Source organism: Thamnophis elegans, chromosome 1 (genome assembly GCF_009769535.1).
Source record: "Thamnophis elegans isolate rThaEle1 chromosome 1, rThaEle1.pri, whole genome shotgun sequence".
NCBI lineage: Eukaryota > Metazoa > Chordata > Lepidosauria > Squamata > Colubridae > Thamnophis > Thamnophis elegans.
In genome coordinates this window covers 165320457-165339439 of record NC_045541.1, presented here as the reverse complement: position 1 = coordinate 165339439, position 18983 = coordinate 165320457, and the positions used below count along the sequence as shown (strand labels likewise).

The window sequence follows — 18983 nt, the reverse complement described above, 5'->3', positions numbered from 1 at the left end:
TACGGTAGCCCTAATTCATGAAAGTGTTTGAAAACCTCCAACAAATTTTATTAAAAGCAATAAGCTTTCAGGAACTAGCTTGAGTTCAATTCTGCCGGATTCCTTCTGCTTTTTGCATTTCCTAAAGATCAGATCAAATCAAATCAAATCAAATCAAATGAGCTGAAACATGCTGTCTGTCCAATTTCCCTGCCTTTCCCCAGTCTCATTAATACCTTAGTTACCTGGGGTTGAACTCAGGAAGATTCTTAGGAGATTGGGGGGCCAGGGGCTCAGGAAAGAACCCCACTTCCCCTGAATAAGGTCCTGGAGGGGATCCATCTGGTGGCTCATGCTGAGTTCTGCTTGAGTTGGCAGCTCTGCTGATTTCTTCTTTCCCGAGAAGCAAAGTTTCCTCCAGACACCGCCAATCAATGTGTGTAAAACTTCTTCAGAAGAACTTAAGCCAAACTGCCAAGAAGGTCCAGGGAGACAACGATGGGCTCTGCTGGGAACAGATTGCCATAACTACCGCTGTTTGTGAACAAGTGAGAGTCTCAGGGTGCACAGTGAGACGTCATCAATGGATACTCACCTGGGGAAACCTCTGCAGCCAAGATGGATCAGATACTCTTCTTCTGCATGACTGATGCAAGCTTGCGACTGTTTATATTGCAGGAGCAGCAGTTAATGGGGCAACTAGGACCTGACCCCTGGGCTTTGGCCCGGGACTCCACAAACAAGTGTGTGCGGGTGCCCTCGAGTTAGTGTTGTCTCGTCAACTATCCAGATTTGCTCCCGCAGCTTCCTTGGCAAGGTTTTTCAGAAATGGTTTGCCATTGCTGCCTTTCTAGGACTGAGAGATAGTGAGCTCACCCAGCTGGCTTTGTGCTAAAACAGGGCTAGAACGTGGCATGACAAAACCGCGCTCGACTAAAGCGCGCCCGATTAAACCGCGTCACTGATGTCATCAGCAGGGCGACAACAGCGAGCGCGGAGAAAGAATGGCGCTTTAAACAGCGCTTTGAAAGCAAGCCGATTCAGGTTAAGGTAAGGGTTAAGTTTAGGGTTAGGTTTAGGGTTAGGTTTAGGTTAAGGGTTAGGGTTAGGTTTAGGGTTAGGTTAAGGGTTAGGATTAGGTTTAGCGTTAGGTTAAGGGTTAGGTTTAGGGTTAGGTTTAGGGTTAGGTTAAGGGTTAGGTTTAGGGTTAGGTTTAGGGTTAGGTTTAGGGGGGTTAGGTTTAGGTTTAGGGGTTAATTTTAGGTTTAGCGTTTACAGCGTGCTTTTTTCTCCGCGCTGTTGTCACGCTGTGATGACGTCAGCTACGCAGTTTCGTCGAGCACCCTTTAGTCGAACGCGGTTTTGTGGTGGAAGCGGGCTAGAACACACAGTCTATTTCTGTATTTCTGACCCAGTGTCATAACAACCAGTGGTGGGTTGCCAAAAAATTTTACTACCGGTTCAGGCACGCTCCTGCGTGCGCACGATGCGCAAAAGCATCCAGGCGGGTGGGCAGAGCCTCCTGCTACCGCTACTACCGGTTTGGCCGATCCGGGCCGAACCAGCAGCAACCCACCTGTGGTAACAACTATACCACGCTCTTTCATAAACACGAGGGTCCTAAAATTCAGCCACCCTATTTGCAGCATATTTTAGGTTTCAGGACAACAGCTCCCCACCCCATTAAGTAATTAGCTCTTCTCTTCTAACATAGGGTTTTCCTTTGAAAAGGGAGGGAAGATCAGTAATTAAAATGCCCAGAGAAAGGGGTATGGATGGCACAAAGTCTCTTGCCCAGATAGTCTTAGCACTGCAGTGCCATGGATCCACTGCTAGAGAATACATAACTATATCCCTGTGGACGTAATCTTTATACTAGTAAATTTCTTATCACAGGCAAAAAGGGGGAATCACAGAGCAACAATTTTTGAATCAAATGAGGTAATTTACCATAATTCCCCAAAATTATACACCCATAACCCCCGAGTGAATGAAATGTGGGAAAGATGGGGCTGCTTCAGGGTTACTGGCTGATGCTGTAGTCACATGATCTTCATTTTCAACATTCTCTGACAGTTTCCCAGTCAGTCTTGCAATCCCTCACTCTCTCCTCCACCCATCAGCAGCTACTTACCTGCTCGAAGGAAAGGGAAATAAAAAATTTCAACGCTCGGTCAGATTCCCACTGGAAATTTGGGAAACTGGGAGGAATTTGGAAGTCATTCCTGCTCCCACCCCTTTTTTACCCACACTTGGTCATTCTGTTTCCCTGTTTAGGGAAGGAAATATCCCCGAAACAATCACTCAATGGGGCACAGGTTATCTAGTCATTTACTACAAACCTGACTTCCTTGGTAAACTGATTGCTCACCTAAAATTGGTGGAAGAGCTGGTAAAAATCACAAGGATAGGAAGTGACATCACACCAGTGGTGGGTTGCTGCCGGTCCTGACTGGTACAGCCATACTGCTAGTGGCCTGGAGCAGCTGAGAGCATACCAGTACGGTGGCTGGTTTAGCGCCCCCACCCGCCCGCGCTCTATAGCTGTATTTATGGCAAAAGGCACACTGCGCTCATGCGCACAGTGGGCAGAGCTTGCACACACCCCGACAAGCAGCTGGGTATCATAGGGGCAGTGGATTGTGCATGCGCATGTCAGGCTCGTGCGCAGACAGACCGCGATCAGCGTACGGTAAGCGCAACTCACCACTGCATCACACCCCTAATAAATGACTTAATCACCATTGTTTTTGAAGGTTTTTATTACATTTCATAAAGAATTACAGCACAGCATTCGGCTCAATCTTGTATGGGTGGAAAGGATAAGGGTTATTTTTTTCACTTTTCCCCATCTGCAGAAAACAAGGAATGGCCTTGAGGAAGAAATGCTACCAAGTAAGAAAAGATCTGATAACCATTTGTCTGAAAGGGTATAAGGTTTCCTCCCTGAGCAGGGGGTTGGACTAGAAGTCCTCCAAGATCCCTTCCAGCTCTGCCATTCTGATATTCTATTAATGATCAAGTAAGTGGGGTTTGAGCCTAGACCAAGAAAATATCTTAAGAAAATATCTCAGGGAAACCCCTCCCTAGTACAGATAAAAGGAGGGTGGAGGAAGCAAATTCAGACCTGCAAGATTTTATTATTACAGGTAATCCTCAATTTACGACCGTAATGGAGCCTGGAATTTCTGTTACAACTCAGCATGACTGAAAGTCAAGGCACTCATGTGACTGGACTTGACTCTACGGTTTTTTTGTAGTGGTCATTAAGTGAATGCCACAGTTGTTAAGTGAATCAATGCATTCCTAAAATCATTTTTGCTGGAGACTGGCCCCAAAAGCCAGAAATCAGTAAAATCAGTTTTAAATCACAGTCACATGACTGTGGAATGCTGCAGCTAGCCATAAAGATCAGCTAAGTACCCAAAATGTGGCCACGTGACTGTTCAACCCTCAGAACTCCGGATCCAGAAGTATATTTTGAAGTGTTTGTTGTAACTCTCAATGGTTGCTAAGCAATTGGACATAAGATGAGACTACCTGTGTACCCTTACAATAAAAATAGTCTCAACTATATTGCATTGGTTTCTTAATTTGGTCTACCTTGAATGGCTGACCCTCTCAACCCCCTTTCATAGTATTTTCCTCATAATCTGTGTTTATTGGATGTTGGAAGACCATGTGTGTCCATGTGCCCACCAGGAACACACATGGAATATGGTTCTCTTTGGAGTCTGTCACCCTAACTCAGGGGTCAGCAAACTGCGGCTCTGGAGCCGCATGTGGCTCTTTCCTCCCTCTGCTGCGGCTCCCGTCATTGGTTGGCGCCACAATTTTGAGAGAAGCTTCCAGTGTGTGTGTGTGGGGGAGAAGTACAGTGCGCCAGGAGAAGACTCTGTGGCAAGGGGAGGGTTTTCCAGTTGTCTCCACAATTGGTAGGGCTTTCGGTTATGACAGGTAGAGGAAAAAGTATGCCACGCTAGGAGGAGACTCTATGGTGGGGGAACTGAACTTTCGGTCAGTTCCAGAATTGAACAGGGGGCTTCTGGTTAGGACCTTTGTGGCTCCCGGTGTTTTCTTTTCTGTGGGAAACGGGTCTAAATGGCTCTTTGAGTGTTTAAGGTTGCCGACCCCTGCCCTAACTGAACCTCCATGACCAGGTTGCTTGTTTCTTCAATCCATATAAACCACGATATAAAAATGAGAAATATTCCAAACCAGACTGAATTTGGGATGAGAAAAAAAGCCATCTTCCTGCAACAGATACATGAAAATTGTATATTTATAGTAGACATTTCCAACCAGGTGACCTTCAGGTATTTTGGGACTGTAAACGTGGGAATCCTGGCCATTTCAAATATCCGGTATTCGGTATCAGATGTCATGCATCTAAAGGCTATTCTGTTCAGGAAATCAGATTCACAGCCTACTTCCATCCCTTGCTGGCTTCTTTCTCACTTCTCAGGGTAACTCTGCCTCCTCCTCCTCTTGGTGCTTCTGTGCTTTTGGATGATGAAATCAATCTGGTAAATGAGCATCACTGCCAGAAGACAACAACCGCAGGGGAAGCACGGAGTGGTTGCGTTTGGATGCGCAGGAGGGTGGGGCACATTGCATTATTGGTATGGGCACATGCGCCCCGGCTGTTGTGCACACGTGCACACTTTGGGCACATGAGGACAAAAAGATTAGCCATCAGTGATCTAGAATAAGATTGCAGGTTCCGAATTTGCCCTAGTTTCCAATTAAATGAAGAAGTTCTGGTTTCAGAACCTTTGAATAAACTGCAGGTAGTTCTTCACTTATGACCACAACTTGGGACCAAATTTCTGTGGCTAAGCCAGGCAGTTGTTAAGCAGCTTATGCCCAATTGTACCACCTTTTTGTCATGTTTGAATTTCACTTTCCAGTTTCCCTTTTCTCTTACCTCTTTATCTTGCAGACAGCAAGAGAAGGGCACTGCACAGCGCTGCAGGCTGGGATTGGAGTCTTGACAGTCAAAATAAATATTCTGGGACCAGTCCTTGTAAGAGTGAACCTCACAGCATTTGAACTGGGAAGGAGAGGGAAACAAAACCAAATGCCAAGGGAACTAATTGAATGCATGAAATCACAGAGAAATGTCTCCTTGCTTTAGCAGCTTATGGGTGCTGAAATTGAATAGAGGAATAATAATAATAACAACAACAACAATAGCAGCAGCAGCAACAATAATAATAATGATGATGATGATGCAACAAGTGAAGAATGGTTAACAGCTGGCCAAACATACTTGATAATGAAAGATCCAGAAAAAGGCACAGAACCAATCAACTATCGCCCAATTACTTGTCTGCCAACAACGTTCAAACTTTTTACAAGGATACTGGCAAATTCAGTATTCAATCATCTGATGGAAAACAGTTTGTATCAAGTAGAACAAAAAGGAAATCATAAAAAAAAAATCAAGAGGAACAAAAGATCAGCTGCTCATAGACAAAATGGTACTAAAAAATGCAAAACGAAGAAAAACAAATTTAAATATGGTGTAGATTGATTACAAGAAGGCATTTGACTCATTGCCCCACAGCTGGATTAACACCTGTCTGGAAAACTTTGGAATCAGCAAAAATATCTGTACATTTTTGAAAGCAAATATGCAAAAATGGAAAACAGTTCTAACAACAAATGGGGAGAACATTGATGAAGTCAACATCAGATGAGGAATCTTCCAAGGGGATTCACTTTCACCACTACTCTTCAACATTGCATTAATTCCACTGACAATAATCCTACGAAACACAAAACTGGGATACCAAATCTCAAGCCAACATGGCAAGATAAACCATCTACTATACATGGATGACTTTAAAATGTATGCGAAAAACACTACTGAACTTAAATCAATACTCAACACAGTTCAACTGTTCAGCAGTGACATCAAAATGAACTTTGGACTTGAAAAATGTGCTATTTTATCCATGTAGTGAGGAAAAATGGAAAAAACAGAAGGAATAGAACTTGGAAATGGAAATATAGTGAAAGCATTAGCAAAGGATAATGGTTACAAGTACATAGGCATATTGGAAGCAGATAACATCTTGAATGGAAAAATCAAAGAATCAACGCAAAAGGAATCAGGAGGGTCCGCAAAATATTAAAATCAAAGCTGGATGCTGGAAACATAATTAAAGCCATTAACACATGGGCAGTTCCAGTGATATGCTACTCAGCTGGAATCATCAACTGGACTCTGGCTGAACTGGAAAACTTGGACCGGAAAACACGCAAACTTTTGAATATGTACCACACTTTACATCCATGAAGTGACATCAACAGGTTGTACCTGCCAAGAAAAATAGGGGGCAGGGGGCCACTGCAAATCCATCAACCTATAGAAGAAGAAAAATGAAGTTTGAATGATTATGTGAACCAAAGCACAGAAAAATTGTTGCAGGCTGTGAAAACCGAGAACAGCCTAAAAACAACAGAAACAAAAGCAGAATATAATGAAAAACAGCTGGATGACAGATTAAATAGATGGAAAACCAAAGCTTTGCATGGACAGCACTTGAAAAACATTCAAGGAAAATGTGATGACAATTTGACATGGACATGGCTTAAGATGGGAATTATTAAGAAAGAAACGGAAGGTTTAATACTGGCTGCTCAAGAACAAGCACTACAAACTAATGCCATGAAAGCGAAGATACAAAAATCCACTGACAACCCAAACTGCTGACTTTGTAATAACAAAGTCAAAACTGTTTCACATTTAATATGTGAATGCAGCAAAATCGCACAAACTGATTACAAAGCTGGACATGACCGAGTTTCTAAATTAATCCACTGGTCATTATGTAAAAAATATGATTTACCTGTATCCCGAAAGTCATGGGAACATAAAGTGGAAAAAGTTATTGAAAATGAGAAGGTGAAGGTCTTGTGGGACTTTCGAATAAAAACGGATCGTCATTTGGAGCACAACACACCAGATATCATGATTGTTCAGGGCCGAAGTGTACAGTTTATTGATATTGCTGTTCCAGGAGATCCCAGTGTCGAAGAAAAAGAACTAGAAAAAATCATGAAATATTGCGACCTGGCCATCAAAACTACACGGCTATGGATGAAGCATGTAACAGTGATACCCATTGTCATCGGGGCACTTGGCACCATGTCCAAGAATTTTACAAGATACATCAACAAATTTCAGCTTCCTGCAATAACACCAGCGGAACTGCAAAAAACTGTGCTACTCGGAACATCTTATATTTTAAGAAGGTATTTGGTTGATACCTAGGACACTGGCAGCAAACCGTATCAACCATTAGCACCAGTCACTGGTATTTGTAATGCATTTTTGAATGTTCAGTTGGCTGAGTTTCATGTTTAATGAATAAAGTATATAATAATAATTTTAAAAAACAGTGATACCCATTCACAATGCGCCAAATATCATGGTTGTAGAGAGCCAAAGTGTACAGTTTATTGATATCAGCAATATATTTTAAGAAGGTACTTGGACGCTGGCAGCAAACCGTATCAACCATTAGCACCAGTCAATGGTATTTGTGATACATTTTTGAATGTTCAGTTAGCTGAGTTTCATGTTTAATGAATAAAGTATATAATAATAATAAAAAAACAGCGATACCCATTCACAATGCGCCAAATATCATGGTTGTAGAGAGCCAAAGTGTACAGTTTATTGATATCAGCAATATATTTTAAGAAGGTACTTGGTTGATACCTAGGACGCTGGCAGCAAACTGTATCAACCATTAGCACCAGTCAATGGTATTTGTGATACATTTTTGAATGTTCAATTGACTGAGTTTCATGTTTAATGAATAAAAGTTTATATAATAATAATAATAAAAAGTCAGGGGAACATAAAGTGGAAAAAGTCAAAAACGAGACAGTGAAGATCTTATGGGACTTTTGAATTTAGATGGATCATCATTTGGAACACAACACACCAGATATCGTGGTTGTCGAGGGCCAAAGTATACAATTTATTGATATTGCTGTACCAGGAGACGCCAAAGTCTAAGAAAAAGAATTGGAAAAAATCATGAAATATTGCGACCTGGCCATTGAACCTACGTGATTATTACCTGCGGAACTGCCAAAAACTGCGCTACTTGGAACATCATATATTTTAAGAAAATACTTGGCTGCTGGCCAATGTTCCCTCTAATTTTTTTTCAGTGTGAGCGGGAAAGTACAGTGTTTGAGCGGCACAGTTTCATGCCTGAGCACCTAAGAGAGCAACAGTTTGAACTGCTGTCACGTCTGCTGGACATTTGCGCAACATTCCAAGCGTCAAGCGCCGATTGCGAGCGAGGTTTCAGCCTGATGAATGCCAGGCATGAAAAGTGCCACTCAAACACTATACTTTTCCGCTCACCCTGAAAAAAAAAAAGACTTCTGCTCAGCTTTTACATTGTTAGACTGGCTAGAGAGAGACATGGCACCAACAGGGTCCTGGGTCCTGGCATTTTGCAGGCAACCTGTCCTCTCACATTCCTTTGGAATGCAACCCATCACATTTGAATTAGATTTTGCCAATTATCCTATTAAAAGATAATCCTATTATTCTAAAATACAACTAACTCAATATTAAAAACTGTAAATATTTAATGCTGATAAATAATAGCAGTAATTGTTATTTAGTATGAGTAAAATCAGTATTGATATATCAATATAATATCTATCAAAATTGACAATAAACACTAAAATAACAATACAAATATATAATGTGAAATATAAATGTAATAAATATAATATATAAATGCAACATAAATGTAATAAAATAATTTATCATGAAACTCTCCCCCTTTAAAGTAGTAAGATCAATTAAATAGTCTAGCAAGTTTGGACTATATGCTATATGTTATGTTACTTAAGAATATATATACCTCAGAATCAGATACAACATCCACATCATTTCCAACTGAATCGATAAAACCATATGCCATGCCAAAACTATTTTAAATAAAGATATGAAATTAATCAAGTCTTGCATTTATTTTTCAAAATGAATGTATTGTTTTTTTGTTATTTAAGTTTGTACCCCATCTTTTCATCTCCAAGGTATTCAAAGCAGCTAAAAGATTTTTTTAAAAAAATTTGAAATCTACTTAAAAACTGGTGTTAACATCACCATAATCTAATTCAAAAAGCCTGGCTAAAAGGGGAATTATCCTTTTCTAAAACCAAAAAAGAAAGAACTGCTTGTATTCTGTAGTATTTAATCAATGCATAGCTTTCAAATGTAATCCAAATTATATATCTAAACAACATTATAAATCATTTAAATATCAGAAGATTCGAGCATTTTTTCTGATCTCTTGGCAGAAAGGATGTGTACTGGCATTTTATGGAATTTAAAATGATTAAGTCCATGACACAAATTGCACAATAGGAAATCCAGGCCAGAATGCATTTAACTCATTGTATCACCAGGGACCAGAATTTAGCAGGCCCAGGGAAAAAAAAGTAGGTAAGGCCACTTTATAGCTAAATTTGATACCATTAAAAATTAAATAGGATTAAAATCTGTGGTTTATAATTTACCCAGTTGTGCAATGTCGCCCGCCCCACTCCTTTCGCCGGCAGTAGCCCGCTGCACCAAGGGGGCATGTAAGAGGGAGGGGGAAAACAGGAGGAGAGGTTCAAATCCAGATTTCCACCCGGATGCCTCCCAGATGGGCCCGAAGATTCCGGCCAGGGTGACCACTCTGGCGCTGCCTATCATTCCTGCCGCTCCCCGGGGAGGTGGGGCAGCTGCGTGGAGATGCATCTGCCTTTTGCGCCCACCGACAAGATACGGATCCCAACCCCGGGCCCGGGCGTAATTTGATTCCCCTCTTCCCTGAGCTCACAATAACACCCTGTCTCACAAACCAAGAGCCCATCAGGCCGAGTTCGACGGAGAGGCTTCGAAGAAACAAGCCAGCATATATTTTTTTCCCCCCCAAAAAAAACCAGTCCGGAGCTCAGCTGAGCTGAGGCTTTTGGATGAAGCCGTCACCAACGCGTTTCCCCCTCCTCCCCCTCCCCCGTTCCTTCAAGACAGGAAAGGAAATTAGGTCCGTGGGCCACATCCAACCCAGCCAATCAGGCGGGAGCAGCCGGCGAGGCCCGATCCTGCCTTCGCTGGCAAAGCGAGTCCAGGCAGCAATTATTAGACAGAGGCGGGTAGAGAAAGACGGACGAGCAGAAGCCCAAATGAACGGAGACAGGCCAACTCATGCATTGACGATTGGGAGGGAAGGGGGGGGGGAGAAACAAGGTGAAACGAGAGCGTCAACCAGTTCCCCACCCACCCACTCACTCTCCACTGCCGCTCTCCGCATTTTCTGGGCGGGGTCTCGCAGTCGCAGGAAGGAATCCCCTCTCCAAGGGATCCCCCGAACATGGACTTGAAGAGCCGTGCTCTTCAAAACAAGTCTGGGGAGGTCCTTTGCAGGCGGCCAGTTCTAGCCGCCTGCAAAGGACTTCCCCACGTTTGCTTTACAGAAAACTCTGCGCGGCAGATAGAATCTGCTGCGTGGGCTTTTCTTGCGATGTGCGCGGCCGCGCAGGCGCGCACCTTAGAGGGAACAGTGCTGCTGGCAGCAGCCCATGTCAACCATTAGCACTAGTTAATGGTATTTGTGATACATTTTTAAATGTTCAGTTGACTGAGTTTCATGTTTAATGAATAAAGTATATAATAATAATAAGAAGAAGTTTGGATGCTGGGCATGGCAGTAGCTGCAGAATAGAAAAGAAAGAACTGGAGAAGATAACAAAATACAAAGACCTACAAAAACAGAGGTCGAACAATTGGTGAAAGGAAACAAAGGTAGTCCCTAGAATAATAGGCACCTTGGCTGTAATCCCAAAACATCTGGAGCACTACTTGAACACCATCAGCATTGAGAAATAACCATCAGACAATTGCAAAGGATAGTTTTTTTTTGGGAACAGATTAGCGCAAATATTGTCCCAAAGGTGCTTTTTCAAGAGGCAACTCTTTATGGCAGAACCATGAAACAACTATGACCTGGATGACTGAGAATATCCATAGACATTTAGTGTTAATATTATTAAACAACCACATCTGCCTATCCCAGGTCCTTGGGAAGGACTCAATAGGCAGACAAGAATGCCAAATTCAGTCTAAACATCTGGCTGACTGTATGACTATCTATAATATTAATAATCTTGCTCTGCCTTCTGTCTACGGAGTATCTGCTCTAGGGAGATCACAACACACCTCAATTTACCTTAGAGAACACTTCTTTTCAGTTACGGTATATGTTTAATACCCTAGTACTGCAACTCTTCCATACAAAAAGCTGAAAGCAGAATGAAAATGGTATTCCACATGGCAATTTGATACAGTACTCTTGTTATCTGGAAATGCCCACCACCACAGATAAGATCCTACAAGAAATTTGACTCAGAAATATTCCATTCCAAAATGATCCCCCAGCAAAATGAATTAATAACTTCTTGTCGTTGGTTCTGCTCTTTTGTGGTGTCCTTTTCTCAATGTCCTTGAAGACCCTCTTAATTGCACTTTCAAGAAATTCTAATGCTGTTGTGCTCAAAATGAATCAGTAAAAGGTTTGGGTGTGATCAGTAGCAGGGATTGTACCAGTGGTGGGATTCAACTAATTTAACAACCGGTTCTCTGCCCTAATGACCAGCTGGTGGGCGTGGCCATGGGGTGTGACTCGGCCTCCTGTACCCCCCTCGGAGCAACAACAGGTTGCGGGGAACACCACATACATCCCTGTTCCCCATTTTGGGCTTAGGAAGTCTCCCTGCAGCCTCCTGGGAGCAAAAATGGGCCATGGCGGGTGGGGCGGGGACTCCTTGAAGGGGCGGGGCAGGGAGGGGCCAGTCAGCAATTTAACAACCGGTTTGCCTGAACTGGCTGAATCCCACACTGATTGTAGCCCATTTAAAGTTTCAATGCTCTTTTTGTTAAGCCAGACTGAACAGGCAGGAGCTGCAATTTAACTTTACATTTAAGGAAATCAGAAATTTGGACCAGAGCAAAAGAGTAACACCGAAAACACAGGGCAATGTCTAGCAACAATATCTGGATCTTTTTAAAAACATTTCAAAATCAGTAGAAATAGTCAACTTACAACCTCAACTTACAACCATTTGTTTAGCTCGAAGTGACAACGGCACTGAAAAAGCAACTTATGACCACCACAGCATTCCCATGATCATAAGAATCATTGATGATTACATAATCAAAATTTGGGTGCTGGCAACTGAGATCTATTTACAATGGTTGCGTCATACCAAGGCCACATAATTGCCATTTGTGACCTTCCCAGATAGCAAAGTCAATGAGAGAAGCCACTTCATTTAACGATCACATGACTCACTTAACAATTGCCATGATTTGCTTAACAATGGTGGCAAAAAAAGGTTGTAAAATCGGGCAAGACTCACTTAACAACTACCTTGTGTAGCAATGGAAATTCCGGTCGTAAGCCAAGGACTACCTATGGGCCAGTTTTGCAGATCAGTTAATTGTTCTTCCTCCATGAAATGTGAAAGAATATCAGTGCTTTTATACAGAGCTTGCCCAGAGGTGGGTTACTCCCGGTTCGGCCCAGATTGGGTGAACTGGTAGTAGCAGTGGCGGGAGGCTCCGCCCACCCACCTGGACGCTTCTGCGCATGCGCAGAAGCATCGCGCGCGTGCACGGGAACGCACCTGAACCAGTAGTAAAAAAAATTGGCAACCCACCACCGGAGCCTGCCTAAAGCTCTAGAAGGCAAAAGGCTTTGGAACCAGAACTTCTACATAATGTTGCAAACCAGAGCAAATTCAGAACCTGTTACCTTCTTCTGGACGTAGTCAATGAGGTTCTGCAAATCAAGATTGTCATGATAGCGGGAGATGGCCTGGCCCATTAAAAATGTGGCTTTTTCCATCACCTGAGGGACAAAAAAATAGAGGGAGTTTTTCATCCCAGGAAGTGCTGAAACAAACTTTGGGCCCACTTGAAAACCAAGAAAGGCCTGGAGGATTGTCGCTGGAATCTTTCGCCCACTTTGACTATGGCTGATGGAGTTGGTGTATCAAGTTTTTTTTTTTCTTTACCATGCCAGAGAAGACGAAGCCTAAAACTGCAGCCACAATTTGCAGAATGAAGACAATGAGCAAGAAAACAGAATAAAAGAAAGAAAAAAGAAAAAGAAAAAAAAGTCAGCAGCTGCAAAATGCACATTTACACACCCATGAAAAACACCCATCTGTTCCATCTCGATGTGGATTTGCATACGGAATTTGCTTCATCATAGACAAACAAGTGCTCACCTGTTCCCTAGACTCTGAATCAAAACTAATGGAGAATTGAGCCATGTATCCCTCTTTCAATATGTGCCAATCTCTTGAGGAACTTATTGTAGGAAAAGTTCCTCCTAGATCATGTCCATCTAGTTTAGCATCCTTTGTCTGTTCATAACTGGACCAGCCAGATGCACCAAAAGGATGCCCTCAAGCACGGAATGAAAGCAATATCTGCTATGAGAGGATCTACTACTGTCAAAGGGATGGAGAATTCCTCGTTGCCCACCAAGGGTGGCTGATGGAAGGGAAAAGGGAGATCCTAGTTTGAACCAGGGGTGGGTTCCTGCCAGTTCTAACCTCTTCTATAGAAGAGGTTCCACAAATCTACAGTGATGTTTAGAACTGGTTCCAGCTCCCTCCCCCCCCCCCGCCCGTCCACACATCATCAAGATGAAGAGTGAGAGGAGGAATTCTGGGAGTTGAAGTCCACAAGTCTTAAAGCTGTCAAGTTTGAACACCCCTGGGAGTTTTTTCCTAAAGGGTTGGGGTGCAAGGGTCTTGTAACTTGACAGCTTTAATACTTGCGTGCTTCAAATGCCAGAGTTGCTGAGCCAACATTTTGGTTGCTAAACAAGAGCGTTGTTAAGTGAGTTTCATCACATTTTACAAGTTGGCCACGCCCACCCAATCATATAGCTGGCAAGCCACTCCCACCCAGTCACGTGGCTGGCAAGCCACTCCCACCCAATCACATGACTGGCAAGCCACTCCCACAAAGCAGGCCACACCTACAGAAGAGGTTCTAAAAAATTTTGAAACCCACCACTGGTTTGAACGTACCATTTTCAACATCAGCGTGAGGTCCCGTAAAGCTCCCAAGCACCCCACAAAAGTGATGCAAAAAATCAAGAGTGCCCACTGCTAAAAGAATTATGGAGGGATCAGCCAACAAGGAATCCACAGCACCTGGAAAAAGATGGAGACACTACTTAAAAACTTCCACGAATGACCTCAGTAGTAGGACAACTTCACTGAAACTCAATTAACAATGCTCTTCCTTAGCAACCAAAATGTTGGCTCAGAAACTCTGGCATTTGAAGCACGCAAGTCTTAAAGCTGTCAAGTTACAAGACCCTTGCTCTCCTAACCCTTTAGGAAAAAATAAACCCAGGGGTGTTCAAACTTGACAGCTTTAAGACTTGTGGACTCCAACTCCCAGCATTCCTCCTCTCGCTCTTCATTTTGATGATGTGCGGACGGGCAGGGGGAAGGTGGTGGAACCGGTTCTAAAAGGCACTGTAGATTTGTGGAGCCTCTTCTATAGAAGAGGTTAGAACTGGCAGGAATCCACCTCTGCCGCTGTGGTGCAGGAGGCTGACTAGGCCACACCCACCATAGGCATGCCGCATGCCCACCCAGCAACCAGGCAGAGAACCCATTGCTGAAGTTCTTGAAGCCCACCCCTGCATCTGTTCCTCATAAACTTGTAAGGTCAGCCCCATTCGCCAGCCCCATTCTTGAGACAGAATAGAGTTGAACTGTTAGGACAGTGCAAGTTACAGCCGTTGTTGCCTCAAGGGTTAGGGTTAGGGTAGCCGCCATGAGGAAAAGTTTTCTCATCTCCCTCCTAATGCGGACTGCATCCCAGCAAATTCTGTAAAGGTTCCGGCCACTCACCTGCTTCCTTGGAAAGCCTGGCATAAATTCCGACAGCCACCATGAGTCCACCGGCTACCTTTGAAGGAAAGAAAAACGAAGGCCCATCCAATTTCTTATGTGTCTGAACACTAACAGCTTTGCTAATGAAGAAGACTGACTCAGAATTCCCAGCGTTTAAGATACAAGACAGGTTGTAAGGGCCTTTGTGTCGCCATCTCTGGTAGGCAGGCTTCCTGGGAACCAGTGGCATTCCCTGGCAAAGCCAATGCAAATCCCAGCACTGCCAAATATTCCCCCTTTTGACTCACCCAGAAGAGGTAGCAGGAGGCAAAGAGAGTGTATTTCATAATCTGGTTGGTGCGCATGGTTCACCACTGCCTGATTGCCTCTGCCTTGCGCTGCAGATTCATGCACCCGCTTCTCAGCGTGCAAGGATTTGGGGAGGGGGCTTCAGGAGGGAAGCCATACAGGATCTGACTAGTGACTTCAATGTCCCCCTCCGGGATAGGAATCCTGAAGCAGGGGGAAAGATCTAGGCAGGAGATATTGGGGTGTGGTGAGGATATGAGGAAGGCAGAAGGGACGGCTGGCTGGCTGGCTGCTCAGACTATGTCAGAGACAAGTCTTGGCTTGATCCTGGCTTGGCACTCTGGAAAGTTTTTCGGTCCCTGATTTGTGGCCAAGCATTGAGAGAAAGAGGCAGCCACAACTGAAGAAGGATAAGCGGAGGTTAGTTGAATCATTTGGCTTATTTGGCAGAGAGGGAATAAATGTGGATTGCCTAAGATCCTTTCTGGTCTGTGTTTATTTGTTGTCATGTAAAGCCAAGTCCACAGTTTTGCGCAGACACAACTTTCTGAAGAAATTAATCTGCGGGTTTTTTTATAGAACTTTACGACCGGAGGGGTGGAGTTACATCCCTCTGTTGACAGGAGGTTTTCCTTTCTTGCTCTGGAATTTGTGGTACTTTTAATACATTGTAGGAAGTTAACACTCACCCCTCTCCTAGAAGAATGAAATATCCTGGAAAATATTGAAAAGGCAGATTATTATATTTCCCTGGATAAGAAGTGGGGAAACATGTTTTTAGGCAGGAAACAGACTCACTCTTAATAGCCCCTACCTTTGTCAATGGGCCATTAAAATGCCTGAGTCAGTCTATTCTACATAACAAAGATCTCCCCCTTCACCTCACCTCCAGAGTGATGGGATTAAGGCATGATAGTATTAGCCTTTTACCCATCTCCCCACAGGGTACCAGGGAAGAAGCAATGCTCAACCAAACCTGGGCTCAAAACACAGCCTAGAGAGTTGCCCTGCATGGCCCCATGGGAGTCTGACAACCAATCAGAATACATTTCTTATACAGGAACAGGAAACAGAGAGGTGGGGCCTAACAGAGAGTATAAAAAACTCAGGAACTTTCAGCAAGCTGCAAGCCCCCTTTTTTCTTTTTCTTCTACATCCAACATCTTGAAGCATGTGATCACCTTTTTCCCCAGGACCTTAAGCCACGTGGTCCTGTCCACTTGAGAGACCGCCTGCTGCCAATTACCTCCCAAAGACCCATTAGATCACACAGATTAGGCTTCCTCCGGGTTCCGTCTACTAGCCAATGTCATCTGGCGACTACTCGGAGGAGGGCCTTCTCTGTGGCGGCTCCGGCCCTTTGGAACGAGCTCCCCGCAGAGATTCGGACCCTCACCTCTCTCCAGGCCTTCCGCAAAGCCGTTAAAACCTGGCTGTGTCGGCAGGCCCGGGGTCGATGAGTTCCCTTCCCCTCTCGAATCGTGTGGCTGTTGGTCGTTTTTAAATTTCCTGTACTTTTTGCTGTAGTTCTTGTGTTTCCCTTCCCCTCCTTTGGGTTTGTGCGCCGCCCTGAGTCCCACTGGGAATAGGGCAGCATATAAATAAAATGAACCTTGAACCTTGAACCACTATTAAAATCATCTTTCCAAGCAGCCTCCATGTTTCAAGTGTCTTTTTCCCCACTTGGAACCGAACCCAGAAGGACATTTCTTCCAACAAACCCTTAGGCACCTAAACTAGGAGTTAAGCTACGAAAACATGCTGAGAGTATCCTTGATTCCCCCAGGTGACATTTCATCATGTAGCACCCAAAAAAGGATTTTGCTTTTTTAAGGCTGGCTGCCAGATTACTTATGCAACCATTTCCCTCTCCGTCCCCTGGCTTCCTTTCTGGCAAAGGAATTCAAAAAAAATGGGGTGGGGGTTGTTAATTATTGGATTATTGTTGTTTGGATTATGCAATCAAAGCTACCTTCCTGTTTTGGATCACAACTATGTTTATTTTGATTATCATATTTACAGCTTCTAAGCTGTGATGATTTTAAAAAAGCTAGAGGACTGGACTGCAACAACAAACAACCGATGGTGGGAAATAACTTCTTCAATGTTGTGACCTGTGGAATTCTCAGAAATGATACTTTTTGTCCTGTCACAATTTACGGTCAATTTTATGGTATGCGTGACCCACAGTTTCCTCTTTTTCTTTACAAAATATGCATTTGCTGATGTTTGGAACAGGTTTGTCTGCTAATTAGTGGTACTTACACAATATTAACAAACTGTAATTTCCGTAACCTTTAACTGGGAAAAACAGTGCATCATAAGACAACAGGTTTTGAACTAAGGTACCTCAAATGGGATAACTTACAGAATGCATCCAAAATCTGGGACCCACAATTCCGGAGGGAATGAAATTTGGGGAAGTTGTGGCTCTGGTTGTGCTGGACTACTGCTGTAGTCACGTGACAGTGATTTTGAATTGTGTGTGACAGCTTCCCAATCATTTGCAATCCCACCACCCACCTGCAACCATTTACCTGCCTACTGATAAGGGAAGGGAAGGGATGGAAGATAATGGTAGAATGACAAGGAGGGAAAGAAGGAAAGATTTCTGAATTCCCTCCCAACTTCCCACAAGGAAACTCAATGGTGAAGCCTGCAGGAAGTCAAAGGTTGCTACCACTGCTTTTTTACCCAACTGTGGTCATTCTTTTTCTCTGTTTAGCTAACAAAATACCTGTGAAATGATGACTCAATAGGGTATGGTCCAGTTATTATCTGGACCTATGAAAATTCCACTAGAGATAATCCAAATTCTGGAGCCTTTGCAGAAAGCAAGCACGAGAGGGCACTCTTGGGTTGCTTGGAAGGGCAATCAGAGGTTTTTCACTAGTTGCTTTTGTCATTCATAAAGGTTATTGCAATGGGTGAGACCCAGCACAGTATTCAGCTTGAATACACAGTATTCTGCTTGAATACAGCAATCTGAATCCTCCACCAGACCGATCTGCCAATTACCTCCACCAGACCGATTAGATCGCACAGACTAGGCCTCCTCCGAATTCTATCCGCCGGCCAGTGTCGACTGGCGACTACCCGGAGGAGGGCCTTCTCTGTTGCTGCTCCAACCCTCTGGAACGAACTCCCCGTGGAGATTCGCACCCTCACCACCCTCCAGGCCTTCCGCATAGCCCTTAAAACCTGGCTGTTCCGACAGGCCTGGGGCTAAAGAATTATTGCCCCTATCTCGAATGGTATGATTGTTGCGCTTTTTAATTATGTATTGTTTTGTGTTGTTGTCAACGGTCTGTATCCCCCTTCCCCTTGCTTGAGTTGTGAGCCGCCCTGAGTCCCTTCAGGGAAAAGGGCGGCATACAAATGAAATAAAACTCTAAACTCTAAACTCTTGGCAAATGTAGAGTTAAAATTTAGTTTTCTTGCAAGGGAAGAATGCTGGTGCATGTTTAGCACCTGAAGGCAGGACAAGGAGCAATGGATGGAAACGAATCAAGGAGAGAAGCAACCCAGAACTAAGGAGACATTTCTTGACAGTTAGAACAATTGATCAGTGGAACAACTTGCCTCCAGAAGTTATGAGTGCTCCTCCAACACTAGAGGTTTTAAAGAAGAGATTGGATAACTATTTGTCTGAAATAGTATACGGTTTTTAGGAGTATGTGAGAGAGGTAGGTGGGTGGGTAAATGGAAGGTAGGTGGGAAGATAGGTAGGTAGGTAGATGTAG

At 43.7% G+C, this 18983-nt stretch overlaps 1 protein-coding gene across 1 annotated transcript; it reads right to left on the bottom strand.

Annotated features, from left to right (window-relative positions):
• Positions 1 to 2759: 2759 nt before the first annotated feature.
• Positions 2760 to 15296, bottom strand: LOC116506375 (tetraspanin-33-like). The gene is made up of 7 exons (XM_032214086.1): positions 15240 to 15296; positions 14950 to 15007; positions 14113 to 14238; positions 13084 to 13109; positions 12822 to 12917; positions 4907 to 5032; positions 2760 to 2831 (listed from the first exon to the last, which is right to left on the bottom strand). The coding sequence occupies exons 1-7, from the start codon at positions 15294 to 15296 to the stop codon at positions 2760 to 2762; spliced, it is 561 nt and encodes a 186-aa protein (XP_032069977.1).
• Positions 15297 to 18983: the final 3687 nt, after the last annotated feature.